Here is a 19,161-nt window from a genome sequence, read left to right as displayed (position 1 = left end):
CACGACTATATATTTAAAAGTTGTGTTCACTACTACAAAAATTCTAAACGCATGGCTCTTTATCCAGGGTAGGTCTCTTCCTAAATGAAATCTTTAAGGTTTGCTATACTTTTAATAGCTACCTTCGATATCTTTTGAATAGAAGACCTCCTTCAAATTTATTCAGTGTCATTTAAGTTCTCATGCAAATCTTGTGCTGCCACCTTAAATGTATACTACTTACCATTTCTGTACAAAGGATCTCTAATTCTTTTTGCTATGATATTATTAAAATTATATCAATTATTTTCTAGCTGGAATGCATACTACCAGAGACATTTCTTACTGCAAATCTCGAATGTTTTCTATTTTATGCAAATATTAAAAATCTTCACAAAACGTGTATTGATATAGTGAGGTATCCTACGGGCCAGGAACATGTCCCCCGGCATGTAGAGAAGTAATAATCGCATTCAAATATGCTTCCATGGGGTCGAGTGTGATTGCGTTCCCATTACTCTTTCAGGAAGTGGCTAAAAAAAGAGTCCAAGAGGAAACAGAGCTAGATATATTTAATGAAAGCAAATTAAGACATGCAATCAATTCAACAATATTTTCTTACTTACTGTTCTTTGTTCCTAATTCCATAACTGATAGATGCCTGAAGCAAACGTTCTCAATGGCAATGACAAACAGATATTGTGCCATTCATTTACGTTGCACCGTACCAAGCATGACTTACAACAATGGTCAACAAGGAAGATGATGTAAGTACTTTAGACCTCATACATATCAGATTTGCTGCATAGAAATATATTGTAATGGACATAAATAATAATAAAAATTCAAAAGTTGAAACAAAATGCACACATTTTATTTCCTTGGGTTAAATGGGGCAGAACTTATTTATCTTAATACATTTTAGATCATCAGATCCGACAACTTAGGCCCTATCGAAAATTTACAATTAATTCAGAAACGAAACAATTTCGAGATTTTCAGACTTTTCAACATTAACTAATTAGACATAAGTAATATATTTTCTATAAAACGTCTACCCGAGTCTCCATTTTGAATTCAAACTTTTTATGCACTTAAGTTCTCGTTCTTACAAACTTCAAATGAACAATAATCAGCCTATATTTATAATTTTTCTTTGTTCTGTATGTCACGTGCTTTACCAGTTATGCCACAAGAGATGCAAGCATATGGTGCGAAACATGCCGAAAATGTCGATCTGAAAATCTCACTAGCTGAGTCCAGGAAAATCGGTCCAGTTACTAGAACAATACACAACTGGTCATATATGCTTTACCTGTATAGTAACAATTGTTGTTGAATTCGATATACTCACAGCAATACTAATGTGATGGTGAATTTCCTTTCGGTGTACATTTTCTACATAATATCCACCTCAATTCGAGACTGTGTAGAATGCACAGATTTTAGTGCGATAGAAACAGGGCTAATCAGAAATGAACGCAGATATCTGAATTGGTAATAGAACGTTATCCAAGGCAGTTCATAAAATTGAAATCGCATTTTGTCATAAAGAAAGAAAATCATCATATGTACAACATTGAAGTTTACTTGTCAATAGACTGAATAAATACTAAACGAAATAATTACATATAATATATAAAAGGTTTTTAAATGTATTCAACGTGAAATGGTCTGCATGATTCAGATTATATTACTCACATCGTGATAAATTGGATGTCTTTCTTGTCACATTGAGTTGTATATGTATGTATCAGGGTTTTAAATAATATCTTTATGTTTGTTGTAGTACCTTTACATCTCAGGAATTGGGGATATCAGGTTACTGCTCCATGAAACGCGTGATATATGTTAAGTATACAGCAAAGTGTTTAAATTTTACAATACCTGCAAAGTAGCTACTTGACAAGAATTGAAAGTGTTTGATGTTTCAATAGTTGTGCCCTCCGACAGCTTTAGTATGGTCTAAAGAAAGAGCACCAGGGACAATCTACGAAATTTTAATCTGTTACTTGATAGTTGAAAGAAGCAGATGTCAAAAGTGAAAGAATTTCATATATACGTTATAGCTACATTGCACTAATTAGTAAGTTCAATTGTGCTTTTACCATAAGGACTCTATTTAACACTTCAAGTGATCTTTAATTCAGCCTAATCAATTTCAATATTGCAAAGGCAATGTACTCTGGAAACGAGATGCTCGAAGTGCAAAATATTTATTAAGGCTCGTTATTTTTGACTGAAAAGCAGATATATTAATATGGTTTTATTATGTAACATTTTACACTGCCACTGTAAAACGACCTAGGTCTGTCTTTGTGAATACTGTTTTCATTATATGTTTCAAGCATACAAAACTCACTTGGCCTTGCGAAGGTTGAAACGAGTCGTATACCAAGCACATATTGGATATCGATTACGGGCAACGTTTGCTCCCAGATCTGTTCAATACAACTTAAACATGTAAAAAGGACACAAAACCAGTTACAGGAAATCAAAATTAACATTGCACATGATGGGTGTATGGTTGTTGTTATCGAATTTAAGTCTTTAAGTACAACATCCTGTGAAGGATTTGTATCCTATTAAATATAGTCGGCAAATTGCGACAGGAATCCACTATATGTCACTTTAAAGGTGAGGCAACTCTGGACTACATGTTTTGCAAGCAACGCAAAATTTAATCAGTCATTCAAGCAAGTCATAATTCCTACTGTTTTGCTTATAGACGTGTAGTTTCGTTAAATACTTTTAATAAATGTTATAATTTAAAAAGACATGAAATGCTTTCAGAAAATGTTAGGCAGCATTCTGATAGGTACAGTTTTAATCGTTTTTGTTTTATTCTATCATTTTGATTGTTAGATGTATTCTCTACTAAAATTAGCCCTGAATATATAAATAAAAATATGTCCTGTTTATGCTCTTTAAGGATGGCAGGAAGGACGACTTCACCGTGCTTGCTAGATTGCATGATAAAGCTCCAAATAGAGTTAGATCTCTTTGATCCTGAACATTCACGTGAAGTAGCATTCATATTATTGAGGTGTTAAGTGTCTGACTCGTTCATATGATTAGGTACAAGGCTGAAAACTTATTTTGACTCATTCATATGATTAGCTACAAGGCTGAAAACTTATTTTGACTCATTCATATGATTAGGTACAATGCTGAAAACTTGTTTTGATTCATTCATATGATTACTGATACTTATATGTCAAGTTAAATGTATTAGTAGTACATAATACAATTTATCAACGTTTGCAGTACCTTGAAGTATGTGTTCTATGATGGTAACCTAGAAAATGTACTGGTATAGTACCTAAATTGTTTGAACTGTTTAAATGGAACTACTTGTATATCATAATCTGTTTTATTATTCATTGTTCACAATACCTAATAATTACACAGAATACGACCATCGATTACAGGATCACAAAATAATACAAAGGTTGTATGATACACTTGACATTACTGTACCAACCTAACGTACAGATACCTAGGTAATAAAATAGTTTCAGAATATATATTTAAGCTAATATTTGAAATGAACATAAGATTGCAGGCATAAAAGAAATCTCATTGGTATTAAATATAACCTTAATGAAAAATCAACTTGTTAAGCATCGTATTAACTAGAAAATAATGGTACTGAAAATGACTTGATATTCATTAGCGTTTATAGTAGTAAAAGTCACCTCCGGCAGGCTGGGTGAACAACTGTCCAAGCTCCTCCTTCATTTCAGTGAATGTTGGTCTTTTGTCTGGGGATTTAGTCCAGGTTCTCTGCATCAAACCATACCACCTATCAGGAAATAAAAGAATATCTGATATCTGCAATGATGGCTGAGAATGATTAACACCTTGTTCACAACAAAATAACTTCTGCATTGGAACATGTACCTTGGCTTGTAGTTGAAAGCGTATATTATAAAGGAAGGGATCAATATACCAGAATAATTAAATGTCTAAAACAATTTAGTACAGAATATATGACAGTTACACATGAATAAGAATCAATCATATAGTAAGTAATAAAATGGCAATTAATAAAAATTAAATAATATTTTGGATGCTTCATTAACGTAATCCCCCCCCCCTCTCTCTCTCTCTCTCTCTCTCTCACACACACACACACACACACACACACACACCCAACACCCACACACACAACCAGAAATAATAAGGACAAAGGTGATAATAATGTTATTTTATATAATAACAATAAGACCGTTGTAGAAGAAGCTTTGTCATATTCATATTTTACAATAAAGATAATTCTTTATAATGGAGCGTCAATGATAATATTTTGATGGGATTTATTTATGTTTATGTTATGATACAGACAAGACAAGTAATACGTGGTAGCGATTAGATTGATTATTAGAGAAATGATGTAAATATACAGCATACAAAACTAATATCGACGCCACCTCCATACTACGAGTAAGTCTTGTTTTTTTGTTGTTGTTGTTGTAACCTTGCAGAAAGATTGTAACTGATTATAGATTATCAATTAATGCAGTATCCTAACATATATTATTAACGAACGGAGTATCACAGCATCGATTATCAATTACCAGAACATAGTAGACACCGCTAATGGTCAAAATTACCTCTAGTTTCTGTTTCCACTAAGCAACAACACATGTACTACAACAATCTGTTGTTACTGTGCTCTCGCTCTCTCTTTCTCTCTCTCTCTCTCTTCATTACTAATGACACTTTCTCTGACAATAATGGTGATGGTGATTACAAAATTGGTGAATATTAGGATGGTGATCTGAAATCATCATTAATGTATGATTTCACTACAGTAGTATGCATTTCACAAGCACGAAGCTGTATAAAAAAATAATGTGAATACAAATGTTGAAAGAAAAGGAATACAATAAAAGTGTGACAATTTGTATATGTATATGCATCATAAGGGTATAATACTATTATCTCTCACTACATCATGGCATTAACTGTAATTGTATATACTATTATCTCTCACTTACAGCATGGCATTAACTGTGTTTGTATATACTATGATCTCTCACAGCATAGCATTAACTGTGATTGTATATACTATTATCTCTCACTTACAGCATGGCATTAACTGTGATTGTATATACTATTATATCTCACTTACAGCATGGCATTACCTGTGATTGCATATACTATTATCTCTCACTTACAGCATGGCATTAACTGTGATTGTATATAATATTATCTCTCACTTACAGCATAGCATTAACTGTGGTTGTATAATAAGTTTAAAAGTAGTCTATAATTTTTATCGTATTCAATTTATGAATCTAATGACATCGAAACTGACTTATTCATTACAGCTTGATTATTATGATATATCCCAACCCAGAGGTTTATATAAAACGTACGTGTTATCGCATAGTTCTGGTTTTGGAAGACGTTCTCCTTTTATCAGTCTTGTGGGTAGGTCACGGCTCTTGATATTAAGATATGGAGTCTGACCTGTATGAATAGAGATATAATAAGCTATAATTACGGACAAGCAGAGGAGAGAAAAGTCAATGGTCTTGAAATACTTTAGACAGATGTTTAGATTGACATGGGCATGCATAGATATAAAATAGATGTACTAACACACGTACATACATAAAAACAAAATATAGATATATTGTTCGATTGCCTTGTCTAAGATTAAGATGGTTTCCATCTACGTTACATCACGGAAATAAGACTTTAAATTTGGACTTTATATTAATTGAGATGTATGGAGGAGTGAATTGAGCTCTATATCAGCAAACGAGGCATTTAACCGAAATAGATTGTGTCACTCGAATCATTTCATTTTTATGACCTAATATGGTATGGCGATGTAATCATTGGTCAAACAAAACGTGGTCTTTCAGTATTGGTACTGATTTTTATGACGAAACGGATTATATTAAAGTTCTACCAAAGCTTGATGCGAAGATAAAAACATTACTGATCCAGTAATCTTTGACTGCTGATGCATTGTACGTCATTTTACAAGGTAATTGTAACACGTTTCTTCAAGTCGAGAGTCATTTGGCAATAAGAGCTGTGTATGATTTTATAACAAGATACTCATCGACATGATACGAGAGTTTTTGTAACTCCAGCTAATTTTGGCGTTATGTTATCGCCACTTAATTTCTTTGTGATATTCATTATATCACTAGATACAAAGAAGCAAGTTTTCGTTACTATATTTACCGAAGTTTATAATTTCTGAATTAAAATGGTAAACATGATATACGAATACTGAGGTGTTCGGCTGTTTCACTTACATCACTAATAGATTCGTGGGTAATTACTATAATTGACTCGATCTTTATCAGATACGTTTATCACTTGCATAAACAAAAGACACTCCGAGCAAAAGATAAATGTATCATTTTGAATGTTTGAATCACTTTGCGCAGGGCCGTCTTAACAACATTGTAGGCTCTGGGTAAAGCAATGTACTGGAGCCCCCTACCGGCCCTACCCACCAACAGGAATTCCGCTAGATGTAACTTTTTTAAAAAATTGGGAAATGTGCTTCCCACTGCACTTTTAAAGCAAATTAAATTGCCAAAAGATCTTTCAATATTCATTAACAATATGGGCAACATGATGCCTCTAGAAGCGTAAGGCCCTGGGCAACTGACCAGTGTGCCCATGCCTTAAGACGGCACTGACTTTGCGTATGGTAGACTGAAACTTTCAATAGGAGCATTACCTCATATTATAAAGAAAGTGTTGGCACCGATACAAATCCCTGTTGCTCTTCTCAGATTCATCGAACTTGTAAGTTTATACTTTTGTGTGCGTCTGTGCGCATGTATGAGGGAGAGAGAGAGCACTTATATGGATATGTATATATATATATATATATATATATATATATATAAGTACTGCAAGTGCTAGGAAACGTGTAGTCGCACATTACCGAACATGTGATTCATTTGTAGCAACCAATGAATAAAGAAATGTGCTTTTTTGCCCACAAACGTTATATTACTTCAGTGTTTGTTATTATCATAATTAATATGTATCACGTGATTTCAAGTAAATATGACGAAACATGTTGCTTGTTACCCATGACAAATCACACTTTCCGTCCTAGACAAATCTGTTCGTCCAACTTTGTGAAATGTGATCACTAAAAAAGGTTGACGGCATAGTAAGTGATGCAAATTAACTTTCACACAAATCGTAGTTATTTTAATATATGGATCCCTTTTCTATGTAAAGAGCGTGTATATTTCGCAATTCCTACTTCATTACTTTGTCGCTGACATTTACAGGATTAAGAACAGTTGATCCTATTCTCCGAGTTTGTGTTTGAAGGAAAAACGATTAAAAAAGTAGAGAATTTTATGAATACATATTTATTTTGATTATTATTTGTATTAAAGATAAGTGTCGGTGCTAATATTTAGTAAATTCAGAAATACAGAACTATAGTCGTATTCATCCCAACAATTGTCACCAGCAAAATGTGCCTGAATAACGTTACTGAAGGAGAAAGGGAGCTAATTTTGATTGCATCCAAGTACCAATATAGAACTAACCAAAGGTTTTCCTATAACAGTTAGGTTTCGGTCTACATATGGATTATATTAATAGCAAGACCTTTGAGAGTTGTTACAATATCTCAGAATATATTTCGGATAAATTACAATGTTTAAGACCGGATGTTCCATTGGATTACACTTAGATATTTTTAATGTAGAATTGTAAACATGAAAATTTGTTATATAAAAAAGAAACAATCCACATATCCTACAAGCTGCAAATAAGGTAATAATTTCAATACCTGATATAATCAGTTAGTAGTGAGGGTGAATGAGAGAATCGGAGTACGTTGACGATATCAGAACTCACTTTATTCTTCCACTCCAACTAAGATTTTATTACTAACCATAGTGTAACTAGTGTGATGGTATAATAGTTACCTGAGTTCAGTAATAATCATACAAAAAGAAGCATGTGGTTGGATTATTTGGAATTGTTGCCCTAATAACAAAAACAGCATCTGTCACTCATCTTACAACAGTCTTAGGAATTGTAAAGTATTGTAAACAGAGAAAAATTTCAATAACTTTAAAATGACATGTATCCTCGGATACACAATACATACTTGGATTGTATCCACATAATCGATTGGATTGTATCCACATGCTCGATTGGATTGTAATCATATAGTTCTTTCGGTGATTTTTCACTATCATACACAACAGAAAACAAACAACGCAATTTCTTCTTGGTTGATGGTATATGATGCCAGTCGCACATTCTAATAATGTACATGCAAAAAACATACAAACAAACAAAATAAAGCAAAAGGAAAAGGAATAAACAAACAAAACGATATAGTACACTGTTAATATTAATATTGTACTGACTACGGTATCTTACGGTATGCGGTGATCAAACATTGCCAAGCAATGTACTGCCACCCAGAGCCTCTCGTGGGAACTCATTCGCGCAAATACAAAACAAACATCAGCTATGTTCAGTCATGCACAAAAATGCATTAAAGGACGTTTAAGGTAAATGTTCATGTTTTAGTGCATTCAGTAATCATCATGCATTATACGGTAAATTCTGCCAATAGCTTGCGCACGAAAATCTCATATCTTGACTTCCGGTTTAAATATAACAACATCAAGTGACGAACGGTTTAATATAAAGGCTTCACCTAAATATAACATTATTTTGGAGCATGGTTTCAAGAAAGGTGTTGGATTTATGTTCCAGTTCATTCTCATGTTCTCCATTGGATACTCTGGAATTAAGTCTTGTACTGAGTAACCATGCGTGTGAAAAACTGTTTACGGAGGAATTCATGTACTGTTCCGTATAAGCCGTCACCAGATAGGCACAACAATTTAACTTTCAGCTGATTCGGGGTGAAATACAAGTATAAGCATCGTGGATAAAAATTCGCCGTCTCAAATATCGACTAAATTTCTAAAGTCTACGTTGAGAATCAGACGGCTGTATATTAAGAATCAGAAGCCCATATCATATTAATTGCATCTTGCGTCTAAACTACTGAAAAGAATAGTTATCTTATTCTTTCATGCGTAACATGTACATATTAACAATTTTTAGACATGATTCAGAAATGGAATTTCCATGAAACTACACAGTAAGCATAGTTTTCTTAATTAACTGTCCAAAATATAATAAGCATTGGAATTTAATCAATCAGTACAATCCATTCAGTTCATTAGAAGAGGTGATGGAATCAGTTTTCTTCCTTTTAGATGAGAACTTGAATGGTGAAACAAAATTTCTTCCATTATGTAAATCTGAATTTAGAACTGAATATGTATTTCACGTAACATGATAGTAGACATTACCAAACTGATTTCGAGACATTCTGTGATATCAGAACATTACAATACTAAAAAATTAAAGAGAAGACCTAAAACAATTAAATGTTTCACCTACCGGAAGCTGAGGTCCAGACTGGGTAGTCCGTTTATTAAAATAATACATTCACTTTGAGCGACATTTCAATGTAACATTAATATAGTTACCCACTTTTGTTGACATTAAGTTAATACATAAATAGGCAAGCGAGACAGCCAGCTGCAGTGAAAAACAAACTGCAACATAATATGTTGCAACGAAAGCTTCAAATGCAGGCGACAAATAGCAAGGTACTTCAAGGTACATTTACGTCAAGCAAATCAATATTAGCAGTAGTCTAAAATAAGATTATTCATGACGTATGCAATATAGATATATTATCAGTGATTATGGAAAGGAGAAACATTTAAGGTGTTGTAACACGGCAATATGCCACCTCGTGCGCATGCGAAATCGGTTCCTTAACGACATCGTCATTTATTAACTAAATCATTCTCAAATAGTTGTTTAAAACCAAAAATACACCTTTGTTCTGATTTTCTTGTATCAGAGCTACTAACAAAAAAGAACTATATACAGCAAAATTTGGTATTAGTTATGTCTTTCTAAATGCAAACAATGTTTTTGTTAAATTGTTCTCATCCGACTTAGATACCTCTGGCTATGTTATTTTATCTCTTACCCATGTAATAAAATTGGAATAGCAGCAAAGACACTTATATTACATATGCATAAGATATATTAGTTTGTACTCATACAACCAATGCGGAGCCGAGACATACCCTATTTGGGTACATGTGTTTCACTGAACTACAATACTAAACTACAGTCGACAAATTCATGAACAATGAACATAATACCTAGAATTACTTCAAATTGACCACCTTTTAGTTAATATCTGTTTTTCTTTGTGGATAAAGGCTCAAACCAGACATTGTTTACATTTACAAGGTCAAAAGGAACACAATGATAAAGAGTCTCGTTATAATTTTTTTATTGCAACATAGCATCCTGAAGTTAGTTTGTTTCAGTCTATTGCATTATAAATTGGATATATTTGATTATGTCCGGATGCAACTCAGATTATAACATGACTCTGGATAAGGTAGGTTATGCCTGGGGCTACTCGCTTTGTAACATTATCTTAGACATTGAGTACAGTAGGTTACGTCTGTGTGCTGCTAACATTATACTACTATTTTAGACATTGGATATAATAGGCTAAATCTGGGCGTTACTCACATTATAAGGTAGTTATCTGCGATCATTTACTATTGGGACGAAGTATCGTATTTCACGAAATGTACAAGGACACACTATTTCAAGAACTCATAATTATGTCATAAATTTTATTTGATGTTTCAAAATAAGCATAGGATTGCTTTTACATCAAGGTTATTTGATATTTCACTTGCATTTCTTTCACATACATTCAGTACATATGGACAGATCGTTGAAAGAGACAATATGTCAAATTTTCAACAATTTGCAAAAACACACACACACACACACACACACATATATATATATATATATATATATATATATATATATATATATATATATATACATATACATATATATAATTGCTTTTTGGAATAAAATGTCTTTCGAGGAAATGTACAGATTTTAAACATAACTTTTTCACATTATAAACCAGAGAAGAAAATAACAACATGAATATCCTGTACCATTTTTCATCATGTAATGCGTGGAATTGAACCAATCTTTTTAATTCACGAATATTCGCTCGTTACAAACAGAGAAACGTTATTGACTGTATATAAAGATGCAAATACATTATCAACATACTGCAATGACCAATGCAGGTGAATAATTGATTATAATAACTTAATAATTCTGCTTTGGTAAACGCTATCAATCTTAAGAATTTATATAATTTAGGAAATGAAACAACTATAATATCAAAATATACTATTTTATTATGGAGACAGTACGATCCATCTTTTAGTTCTTAGAGAAGATAAAGGTAGTCAGTAGTGAAGATATTCAACAGTGTCAAACATATATAACGTATATCCTTGCATATATTTGTCTATAAGCAATATCGAACTGCAAATAATGCACAACCGTTCGCAGGAGGAATTAACTAGGCTATAGATTCTTTAAAAAAAACAGTTTTGCTATGCATGGTCGGAACATTAGTTTTCTCTGATACTCGGCCTAAATTAATAGTTAGTTGTGCGAGTAGCGGAGTGCGTAACAGGCAGAATACAAATAAAGGGAACCTGGCAGAGTATATTTCTTTTGGGTGCTTGACTATTGTCCGTGACTGAGGGTCGAGTAGATTTGGTATACCTTACTGTTATCATTTTTGAATTAGTTATTTACTTATATTTGAGTTCATGGTCTAGCATTGTGTACAATTTGGAATATTTTGGAATCGAACCTTAGAAGAGCATCATGGTCATGTTATTTTTGTATAGGTTTTTTTCATAAAACGTTTTTCAACAAAATTAGTTATTCATATAATAAGATCAGTCTATTACATAACAAAACCATATCAATATATCATAAGATCAGTCTATTACATAATAAAACCATATCAATATATCATAAGACCAGTCTGTTACATAATAAAACAATATCAATATATCATAAGATCAGTCTATTACATAATAAAACCATATCAATATATCATGAAATCAGTCTATGGAATCATTTTCAGCTGTTTCCGTATATAATCTGAGAGAAGTCGTTTATTAAAAGTTATTCATTATAATTACAACGTGCTCATTGATTCTTTAGACAAAATCACCATTTGGGGATTATTTTGAATTCATTCAAATACATTCTAGATTACACCATTGTTATACAACAAAGATGTTCACACATAAACCTATTCAAGACAATTTGTACATTAGCCCATTAAATATTGGAATTCATTCAGAACATTCGATATTTATGGACTTGTGATATAACTTTAAGGATTAGTAGAATTTAATTCACAATACTGTAATTTCATCTCAAATATTTTACTGATTAATTTTGATAAATAAATTTATTGATTTTACGAAGCTCGTTTGTTTCTCATATTTCTCTTACTTAGTCTAAGACCGTAGAGTCGTAACAATACATAAGGTATGTGACAGAGTAGGAGAGTCAAGCATGTAATGAAACCGATTCGTTCGATGCTACAGAGGTTATTAAGTAAACAGATTTATATAATGTTGTACGATGTCATGCGTTTTGTTTGTTCCTTTATTTCTGTTCTGACTTATGTATCTTGGGAAAAACGAGATATAAGACTTACCGAGACTGAATATCTCCCACAGAACGACACCATAGGACCACACATCGCTCTTCTCGTTAGCACCGGCAGTGCTGTCCATACACTCCGGTGCCATCCATTTTATTGGAATCCTCTCCTGTAATAACTAAATAAATAAATAAATAAATAAATGGTGATCATGATGACATACCAGCAGTGGGAAAGGAAGAAGCCAAACGAGTCTTATGTGATCCTGTTATATATAAATCTTTTTAGCTCTCCAACAACAGTAAGACGTATATAATCTGGTACTATGAAGCTAATGAGTGATAATATAAATTACATTGTATAATCAGTAATATATATATATATATATATATATATATATATATATATATATATATATATATATATATATATATATATATATATATATATAAAGAGAGAGAGAGAGAGGGAGAATTTCTATCGTTTGAAATATGTGGAAAAGGCACTGAAATACTTTAATAAATTAGGCAGGGGATTCTTTGGAAAGACAAGAGTGGGCTAAATTAGTGAAAATCGATCAACGAGAAAAGATGTGATAAAGAAAAGCATCATGGCAAAAGGTGAAGAGCGTATATATATATATATATATATATATATATATATATATATATATATATATATATATATATATATTGCTTCCTTTCTTTGTATCTGCTAAGAAAATACCGACCTTCTTTCCTGACTCGTTATCACTATCATTCAGTTCAAAATTCTGAGGTCCGAACCCGGAAATTTTCACTTCATTTAAGAAGTTCAAGAGAATGTTTCTAGCAGCAAGTCGACGGTGAACAATCTGGGAAAGTTAAGTTTATAAAATAGAATCTCAAATCAAGCACTGTGCAAGAGAAGAGACGCCTAGGCATTTGTTTAGATTATGGGATGAAACCTTGAGTAATGAAATAATTCACATTTTCTTACGGATAAAGAACAATGAATACGGATTGATTACGGATTGCATGTAAAGACTTCAGCATAGAAAACTTCTTGTAAGACCGTTGCGAGACCAACTGATGAAGAAACTGTACATTACAAAGATTTCATTTTATTGTATTTATTTATTTACTGAGCTTCGCGTGAAGATATTTTATTAATTTTTGTATGTCATGATGGTGGTGCTGTTTATCAACCTACTGTTAAGTGAAAAGGAGAAGCTGTTATGATCTTCACTGTGGGCTATAGACCCGATCAGCCCTCCCACATGTCGTAAAAGGCGACTAATTAAGGCAACCTTTCTTCACTGGGATATGTCCAGTAATGATGTTCCAGCTGAAAGGGTCTTTGATTTTTTGGTAAGAAATTTACGCCATCTTGGGTTTATATTTGATTTCTATGCATTTTTACCTGGCATTACACACCAGTTGCTATACATACATGCATGCATACTTACTTTGATCTTCCTTGTAAAAAAACATTCTGAAGTTGTCGAAGTACTATGACTTGTCAAGTGATAAAATAGGGACGAACTATATCCAAGGAAACTGCGAACAATATGTTCATGTATTTAAGTAAAGCACATTTATGACATTAATTCACTGAGCTGATGTTTATTAGATGTTTGCGATGGTGCCATTTTCGCATACATTACGTACGAACAGAGATGTAAGACAAAAGATTATGGAAACGATCCGTATAGCCTGACATTAATAATATACCAACCTTTCTGGAAACAAGGAATTCCATTCCTTTACAGGTATCCAATCCAAAGCGGTATAGGTTCTCCTGCAATTCCATGGTTACGTTATTTCTTTGGCTTTCCAGGTAATCTCTTAGGCTTCCATTTTCACAATACTCGTATATCATGAATGGACCAACTTGGAAAAGGTAGAACATAGTCATTTCATATAGTATTATCGTGATTACGTCGAAGAAACAAAATATAAAATAAACATACGATTCAGGAACTCTAATGAAACTCTGCTGCTTGATTTGTTATACTTGTATTTAACGACCCGTACATATCAGGGACATTCGCAACGAACATGAAAAGAATTTTCAACCCATTTTTCTTCTCCTTACAAGATTATTACTGATGCTGATGGTACAGATAAAGAAGACGAAGCTACTATGCAGTTACCAGTTTATTAAATAAAGATTACATGGAAAGACTTGAAGTGTTTTGTTAATCAGGATATTCGATCGACTCAGACTAATATTTATCATGAAAAGGCTATAAACAAGTGTCCAAAGTTCAGATCCTTCATTCAAGATAGGCATCATTCATATTGAGCAATAGCGATGAGGTGGTATCGAGTCTGTTGCGTAATATATATATATATATATATATATATATATATATATATATATATATATATATATATATATATATATATATATATATGTGTGTGTGTGTGTGTGTGTGTGTGTGTGTGTGTGTGTGTGTGTGTATACACTGGGATCACCGTGTCTTCGTGTCTAAGTTCAGTAGGCAATTCATTCCACGTTGCTCGGCCCTGGTATGCAAAGAAACTTGGTCCATATGACTTTGTTTTCATAGTGAGAATACTGAGTATACGATTGTCAGAAGAGGAGCGTAATTATCTTGCTGGTGTGTACACATCGGTGAGGTCGGATAGGTATGTTGGACAAGAGTTCGTCAATGAAACGTAGCACAGAGAACTTTTTGAAGTTTCTGGAGCAGATATTGAGATGAACCAGATAAAATTGAGTTACAAGAGTCCAGTCTTGAAAGTACTAATGAACACACAAGTGTTTTAGTGGCATCAATAAAAGATATTTGCGAATTGAGCTGATGCGTCTCAGCTCAAGATATGCAGCCTTGCATATGTTCATGACATGTTGGTGCAATGTGAGAGTACTGTCCAGAGTAACACCTAGGTTTCGTACTGATTGTGTAAAGTTAATATTGGTATTGCTGATAATAATATTTTGAGGTAAAGGATGTGAATGAGAAAGTCTTTGTGTTGTGATCAGAATGGCCTCAGGTTTATCACCATTCAGCTGCAGCTTGTTACATGTCATCCATGATTTCATATCAGAAATGCACCTCTCTACACCTTGGTAGGTAGCATCAACTTCAATTGGGTGGCTAGATTTGTATATCTGGGTGTCATCAGCGTACAATTGGTGAGACACTGGATGATGATTTATGGTCTTGAGAGCGGCTGAGTGTATAGAATGAAGATAACAGGTCCAAGAACAGACCCCTGTGGAACACAACAAAGTTCAATTGGACTGGAGTGTATTCCATTTGTAGTCACAATTTGTGTCCTGTTGACCAGGTAGGACTTGAAGCACAGTAAGGCTGTATCATGAATGCCAAATACATGCTGCAGACGGTGAAGTAATATATCATGGTATATTGTGTCAAATGCCGCAGACAAATCAAGGAGGATGAGGACTATAATCTTTCCGCTATCTAAAGCAGTGAGAATGTCATTAATTACTTTTAGAAGAGTAATTTCAGTACTGTGGCAAAGGCGATATGCAGATTGTACATTGATAAAACGACTGTTTGAATTCAGATGAGATACAAGCTGAGATAGAACAACCTTATATACGAAGGATTCTGTTGCCGTGATGTTCAACCATATACATTTAAACAAGTACACGTATGTTTAACAAAGTTTTATCTGATTTAAAAATATTTTCAAACATTCCTTCCACAGCTAATGGTAATAAAACGCAACATATTTTGTCATAATCATTGTACATTTTTAAAATTAATTGTACTCCGAAGGAAACTTTATGTAGTTTGTTTGCCTGACATGCATGCATGCACGTCCATTAATATGTAGTCGTGACAATTTTTAATACACAACCTTTACAACAATTAGAGTAATGCTTATACTTCTCCTGGATAAATTTAACGATTTGGTAACTTACTGTCATCGTCGTCTACAACGGCCCCAACAAACCGTAGAACATTTGGATGATTTACAAGCTGAGTGCCGCTAAAATTAATTTTTGCCATCATCAGTTCCTTGTCTCTGTTAGTGTAGCCCTCTGTTGAAGAGAATTTGAAACAAATATTTTGTTTTAATTTCAAACTTCCATACGAATTGAAAAAGCATATAATTAATGATTTGCAAGTATTTCTGCTGTCATTATATTTTCTAATGCTATCATTAGGTTTGGCACAAAACCAACTTTAAAAAAAAATAACAACGTTGGAGCACGACTGTACACTGAACAAATTATAATATCAAATAAGGAATATCTAACTCTGAGAGAGAGAGAGAGAGAGAGAGAGACAGAGACAGAGAGAGACAGACAGAGAGAGGTAGACAGAGGGAGAAAATTAATAACCCTTCAGGCACATGGCGACAGCACTTTCTTGATTCCTTGCGTCATAAGACACGGACACTTTGAATATGTTGGCAAAATGACCACTCTTCAGAAGACTTTCGAGAGTGACGTTATTTCGACTCATGTGCCAAGACTGGCGTTCATCAAAAGTCATTCCACCGTAAATGTACATCTTGTCCTCATCACTTTTCTGTAGAAGAAAACCAAAATTACTGTTTTGTGTCATTAATATCGCATATACATTGTAATATGTAAATTCTGAATTACTTATTTTTGTTCTTTTCGCATATTATGCAAAATTACATACTGAGCGATGACTAATTTGAAGAGGTCAATATATGTCAATATGACGTTATAAGAACCGTGTCACCGGTGCATGCTTTGCATATTAGATAAACTCAAAGCACAGAAGTTGCTCATAAAACTCACAACACGCAGTATGTGTTAAAAACTCTTACATCTTTAAATGCGACCGTACTTTAGTTTGCGAGTCAGATTCACATCCATCGCCTGAATAAATAAATTACACAATCCTACGCAATGAAAAATATTTCACATCAACAGAAATTTACTCACGGCATATGCATTCTTTGAACGTCTCCTGATCGTGTTTCTGATTCGGACAGTCATTGGACGTAAGCGTTCTCTGACAGGCTCAAGCTTTCCCCTTCTAATCAAGACTATTATTATTATGACCAAAGCAATGATGATTGCAGCAGCTGCAGTTGAAATAAAAGCATTATTGTTATATAATCGAACATCAAAAGATAACAGTTTTGAAGCCCACGGGAGTTTGCTGTTGTTTCTGATTTTGTTCAGTTTTGGAGGTTGTAGAGGAGCAAATGCTTTGCAGGATGTAACATGTCATTTCAATAACGCCAATAATTCGAGATAAAGATGTTCGAGTGATCGAGTTTATATTGCATTCATTTCTGTTTCTAACATTTGTCTTCAGTATAGTCAGCAACCTTTACCTTAAGTTCACTAACACGAAGTGTACGTTCGATCGTGCGAAGCAGAAATATACAGAAAGTATATGTTGATTGCACTAAATCGCTTGATCCTTATGTTGTGTGTTTCTGATCTCTATATTGTGTCTTTCTATGTTATAACAAATTACTGCTATACAAAAGCTTTAATGCAGAATGACAGAGGTATATAATTGAATATAAACACACACACACACACACACACACACACACACAAACACTCAAACACACACATATATATAATGTATGAATGTATGTATGTAACGGGACCTGAACAAACCGACACCAGCTCTCACACACCAGCAGCTTGATCAACACGTTGTGCTCTCAGTCCCAAAATAGGGCAGAACAAGCTTAAAGGTAAGAAGTCGATGTGCACAAGAAGTCAGTCGCTAGGCAAACGGTGAATAATATTAAGCTGGTTGTACATAATGTGTACTTATTAGTATAATTATCATTTTACCTATTATTACACTTATTGTATACTTATTATTATATGCATGTAGATAAGAGACTGGAATAGAAAGTGGAACGTGCATCATATTCACCAATATATTGTCAGAGATATTGTTGTAAATGGAAAATGCTATAGAGTAAAAACTAATAAAAAAAATTGCGAGTAAAAGATAAACAGTTTTTTTTGTGCTGAAGTTTGAACTTGCCCGCTTTAAATAAAGATGTGATATATGTTTGAGCATTTATCCACTCTAGTACTTTACAATTTGATGTGCAAGTAGCAGTAATTGGGGATTCTGGCTCATTTTCATCAGTGTGTGATGAAGGAATGAGCAGGAGAGCCTCTATGAAACTACACTACTTGGTTATGGGGGGTTCTGGCTCACATGTGATTGATGGGGGTTCTGGCTCACTTTTTTTCTTTGATGGATTATCCTGTTTACATGAGCCTGGCTCACGTTTTCCTGATGGTGTTTCTGGCTCACCTTTTTCGTCGATGGATTATCCTGTTTACATGAGCCTGGCTCACGTTTTCCTGATGGGGTTTCTGACTCACTCTTTTAGAGTTGTGCTTTTGTAATAGAATGTCTCTTCTGTGTTATCCTTGGATTATAGATAGGTTGGGACTTAGTAAGGAGAGTCAGGACCCAGAGTTTGAATTAAGTGAGGAGGAGTCTCAGGAGTGGTTAAAGCGTGCGAAAGAGTTGATAGCGTACGGATTTGAATTATGTGCCTGAGATGATATTTTTTGAAGAGAGAGATGAGGAGGAAAATGACTGGAGAGGCGTAGTGAAAGTAATCAGCGCCCAGTGCAGTGATACAATCAGCAGT

At 33.6% G+C, this 19,161-nt stretch overlaps 1 protein-coding gene across 2 annotated transcripts in view; it reads right to left on the bottom strand.

Annotated features, from left to right (window-relative positions):
* Positions 1-536: 536 nt before the first annotated feature.
* The window catches only part of LOC149784061 (uncharacterized), an 80,540-nt gene continuing 61,915 nt past the window's right edge, over positions 537-19,161 (bottom strand). The window contains exons 16-23 of one of the 2 annotated variants that reach the window (XM_089932160.1): positions 17,462-17,604; positions 16,886-17,075; positions 16,463-16,582; positions 14,276-14,430; positions 13,290-13,412; positions 12,614-12,737; positions 5,364-5,457; positions 537-3,784 (exon numbers count right to left, since the gene is read on the bottom strand). In XM_089932160.1, the coding sequence (XP_089788286.1) occupies positions 3,652-3,784; positions 5,364-5,457; positions 12,614-12,737; positions 13,290-13,412; positions 14,276-14,430; positions 16,463-16,582; positions 16,886-17,075; positions 17,462-17,604 (1,082 nt within the window). In that variant the 3' untranslated portion in view covers positions 537-3,651. The remainder of the gene's footprint in view (positions 3,785-5,363; positions 5,458-12,613; positions 12,738-13,289; positions 13,413-14,275; positions 14,431-16,462; positions 16,583-16,885; positions 17,076-17,461; positions 17,605-19,161) is intronic. The other variant, XM_089932161.1, reaches the window with a different exon arrangement.

This window comes from Sinohyriopsis cumingii, chromosome 14 (genome assembly GCF_028554795.1).
Source record: "Sinohyriopsis cumingii isolate HCF-2022 chromosome 14, ASM2855479v2, whole genome shotgun sequence".
Taxonomy (NCBI): domain Eukaryota; kingdom Metazoa; phylum Mollusca; class Bivalvia; order Unionida; family Unionidae; genus Sinohyriopsis; species Sinohyriopsis cumingii.
Note: the sequence above shows the minus strand (reverse complement) of the source record. Positions and strands in the feature narration are given on the sequence as shown.